The sequence below is a fragment of the Haliotis cracherodii genome, unplaced genomic scaffold, assembly GCF_022045235.1.
Source record: "Haliotis cracherodii isolate W230 unplaced genomic scaffold, xgHalCrac1.p SCAF_12, whole genome shotgun sequence".
In the NCBI taxonomy this organism is placed as follows: Eukaryota; Metazoa; Mollusca; class Gastropoda; order Lepetellida; family Haliotidae; genus Haliotis; species Haliotis cracherodii.
In genome coordinates this window covers 13,566,854-13,571,374 of record NW_027266267.1, presented here as the reverse complement: position 1 = coordinate 13,571,374, position 4,521 = coordinate 13,566,854, and the positions used below count along the sequence as shown (strand labels likewise).

Genomic DNA, 4,521 nt, shown 5'->3' with positions numbered 1-4,521 from the left:
ACGGGGTAACAATAAATATCATCTTTTAACGTCTTTTGGTATGACGCGGCGGGGGATCGAACCCCGGACCTTCCGCTCTCCGGGCGGACGCTCTACCATTAGACAACGGAGGCGGTCTTCTCTTACTTTAAACATGTTAGGGTTGATATATATTATTTCTGTGTAATTTTGCATGGTGCATTTGAGTCAGTTACTTGTTAAAATGTATGTTCAGAATGGCCAGTGAATTCCGCCCTCAAAATAAACTGCAACGGCAATAGCTTGACGTCTAAAACAAAGGAGCGTAGCAGTTAAAGTGTCTCCCACTCTGCCCCCATCCCAATCTGCCCCAATCCCACTCTGCCTCCATCCCAATCTGCCCCAATCCCACTCTGCCCCCATCCCTCTCTGCCTCCATCCCACTCTGCCTCGATCCCACTCTGCCCCCATCCCTCTCTGCCCCCATCACAATCTGCCCCCATCCCACTCTGCCTCCATCCCACTCTGCCTCCATCCCGTTCTGCCTCCATCCCACTCTGCCCCCATCCCACTCTGCCCCCATCACAATCTGCCCCCATCCCACTCTGCCTCCATCCCTCTCTGCCTCCATCCCACTCTGCCTCCACCCCCCTCTGCCTCCATCCCACTCTGGCTCCATCCCACTCTGCCTCCATCCCACTCTGCCTCCATCCCAATCTGCCTCCATCCCACTCTGCCTCCATCCTAATCTGCCTCCATCCCACTCTGCCCCCATCCCACTCTGCCTCCATCCCACTCTGCCCCCATCCCAATCTGCCTCCATCCCAATCTGCCTCCATCCCACTCTTCCTCCATCCCCCTCTGCCCCGATCCCAATCTGCCCCCATCCCACTCTGCCTCCATCCCACTCTGCCTCCATCCCACTCTGCCCCAATCCCCCTCTGCCCCGATCCCAATCTGCCCCCATCCCAATCTGCCTCCATCCCACTCTGCCTCCATCCCAATCTGCCTCCATCCCAATCTGCCTCCATCCCACTCTGCCTCCATCCCCCTCTGCCCCGATCCCAATCTGCCCCCATCCCAATCTGCCTCCATCCCAATCTGCCTCCATCCTACTCTGCCTCCATCCCAATCTGCCTCCATCCTAATCTGCCTCAATCCCAATCTGCCTCCATCCCGCTCTGCCCCCATCCTAATCTGCCCCCATCCCACACTGCCTCCATCCCACTCTGCCTCCATCCCACTCTGCCTCCATCCTAATCTGCCCCCATCCCAATCTGCCTCCATCCCAATCTGCCCCCATCCCACTCTGCCTCCATCCCACTCTGCCCCAATCCCACTCTGCCTCCATCCCACTCTGCCTCTATCCCAATCTGCCTCCATCCCACTCTGCCTCCATCCCAATCTGCCTCCATCCCACTCTGCCTCCATCCCACTCTACCTCCATCCCACTCTGCCTCCATCCCACTCTGCCTCCATCCCACTCTGCCCCAATCCCACTCTGCCTCCATCCCACTCTGCCTCCATCCCAATCTGCCCCCATCCCACTCTGCCTCCATCCCAATCTGCCCCCATCCCAATCTGCCTCCATCCCAATCTGCCCCAATCCCACTCTGCCTCCATCCCACTCTGCCTCCATCCCAATCTGCCTCCATCCCAATCTGCCTCCATCCTAATCTGCCTCCATCCCAATCTGCCTCCATCCTAATCTGCCTCCATCCCACTCTGCCTCCATCCCAATCTGCCTCCATCCCGCTCTGCCCCCATCACAATCTGCCCCCATCCCACTCTGCCCCCATCCCAATCTGCCCCCATCCCACTCTGCCTCCATCCCAATCTGCCCCCATCCCAATCTGCCTCCATCCCAATCTGCCCCAATCCCACTCTGCCTCCATCCCACTCTGCCTCCATCCCAATCTGCCGCCATCCTAATCTGCCTCCATCCCAATCTGCCTCCATCCTAATCTGCCTCCATCCCACTCTGCCTCCATCCCAATCTGCCTCCATCCCACTCTGCCTCCATCCTATTCTGCCTCCATCCCACTCTGCCTCCATCCCAGATGATTTAAATATTACTATTGGAATGTGTCAAACAGGATTAAAATATATTTACAAAATGGCTGTTATATTCAAGTATAAAAAAACAGGAAAAAACAATCTGGGCAGATCCATTGTAACAATGAGCAGACTAACCTTCTCGCCACAACCTTTCTTGTTGACCGGTCTGATAACTGGGGTATGGGGAATGACAAACCAAAAATCATAATCAGTGTGAATTTAGACTTCGAAACCACGATCAGCACATCCCGGGACTGCAAAGGGACGAAACTGTACAGTTAATTGCGGTGCTATTAGCCGGTGACCGATTTTTTTTCCAGAATCTGATCGATGCAACAGTGACCGAAAAACGTCACGCTGAAGACAACCGTTCACGTGGATGCAATGTATGGATGAAATATCACGAACATTTGTAGAAAATTGCAATTAAAAGAAAACCTGCAAGAAAGATTAGCTGCAAGGTCTGCTGTTGAAAGCGTTTTTAAATACAACCGAGTTGCATGTGATGGATGTATGTGATAAATTGGGGAGAAGTCAAGATCACTGATGGGTGATTTGCTCCAGACTCGTGTACTCGGGGCACGGCTGTCTGCTCTGGCTAAAACCTGATCTGAAAACCAGAGGTCCACACGTTCAGAAGTTTACTTCTATTAAATTATTTCAAGTTTGACAGTTGAGGATTTGCAAAACAAGCTTTTCTCATTAAATCGACACTCCCAAAATTTTGCAAAAAGGACATATTTCATTTATATGTTGTAAAATTCTAACCTTTCTGAACATTTCGTAACATTGTTTGGATGACGGTGAGTGAGTGAGTTAGGTTCTACCGTTATATACGGTATTCCAGTTATGTCACGGCGTGTCAGCTCAATGCGGGATGTAAGCTTAATGTGTAGCAGGTTTCAGACGATGACCACTTTGGTGAAACCCGACCGCCTCCGTGGTCTAGTGGTAGAGCGTCCGCCCGAAGAGCGGAAGGTCAGTGGTTTGATCCCCGGCCGCGTCATACCAAAAGACGTCAAAAAATGGTACTTGTTGTTACCCTGTCTGGCGCTCGGCATAAAAGGGCTAAAACAAGGACTGGTCGGCTCGGAGTCAGTATACTGTGTTTGAGTGGGGTATTCATGTTAAACTGCGGCATGGTATCTCAGTGTGCTAGCACTATAAATTGACATCAGTCCGGCCTAGTACAAGGATTGCCGTAGTGCGTACTAACTTGGGACAAAGAGACAATAATTTATGTACGTTTCACTTCTGCACAACATACGACGGACATTTGGCATACCTACATGATAATACAATTACACAACCAATCAATACAGAGAATTACGAGAGACAAAATTAGTTTAAATTGCATCAATCTTATTTTCCCCTCGGTTGAGTAACAAAGAGCAGTTTTTTCCCAAATAAAAAACACATATCAGTATCTTTTAAAATGGACACTTTTTCATTTTCGGATATATTATTAAAAATTAGATATCTAATAACAAATTCGTAAAGGGAGTTGTCTCGGATATCGTCATAAAAAAACAGAGAAACAATAAAAAACATGTTTTATCAGCCACGGATACATTTTCATAGCAGCTTTGAGTTCAGTTCTTCTTCTCAGTTTCGGGGGTACCCCACATCTAAACTTTGCCAGGTGTAGGTGCGGGGATTTATGTACAAAATAACATTCTGTGTAAAATGAATGTTTAGCTAACATGACATACTCACATCCGCCGCCATTATGACATGTACAGTATGTTCAAGTCATGAAATATTGTTTTATAAAAGTTTTCAAGATCTGCTCCAGAAACTAACGCTACCGTCATTTTCAATCTAAATTAAAGTCGTTGCCATGGAAACTCGAAAAATAGTATTTAAAAAATCCCAAACTATCAAAAGGCACCAGTTTACCACGAGACCCATCTATGTACCAAGTTTGGTTAAGATACCGCTCATGTTTTTTTTGTGTTCTGCCCCGGAAACGAAACGTGACGGGCGGGCGGACGGACGGACGGACGGGCAGCATCCATTCCTACCCAAACACACCCCCACCGCCGTCCCCACCCCCTCTCCCACTATGTGACGGGGGATAAAAAGCTTGTTATGACTTTGGTGACCTTCTTCTCTGCGAACAGATTTGTCCAATTTGCAGCAAGATCATCCATGCGTTTTCTTTCCTTTTCCATACATACAGTATTCTTATGTACCATACCAGGTGCGCTTCACACATTTACCATTCCATAGTCACAAGGCTTCTGGGGGCCACGGGCGGCCCAGTCGTGTAAGGCGCCGCGATTCGCTGTGCAGAGTTGCGTCACTTGGACACGCCAGAAACCTATGATTGTGGGTTCGAATCCCGGTTCGCCCCGGATACGTTTCTAGGTTTGTCAGCACCATACCCGTGCTCGGGGGTTTCACCGAAGTGGTAAACGTCTGAGACCTGCATCACTTCGATCTTTCCTCCCACATCAAGCTGACACGCCGTGATATAACTGGAATACTGTTAAAAGCTGTGTT

The 4,521-nt window shown here is 49.4% G+C and overlaps 1 protein-coding gene across 1 annotated transcript; it reads right to left on the bottom strand.

Annotated features, from left to right (window-relative positions):
- Positions 1-268: 268 nt before the first annotated feature.
- Positions 269-1,069, bottom strand: LOC139457050 (octapeptide-repeat protein T2-like). The gene has a single exon (XM_071238493.1). The coding sequence runs from the start codon at positions 1,067-1,069 to the stop codon at positions 269-271; it is 801 nt and encodes a 266-aa protein (XP_071094594.1).
- Between the last annotated feature and the right edge of the window lie 3,452 nt (positions 1,070-4,521).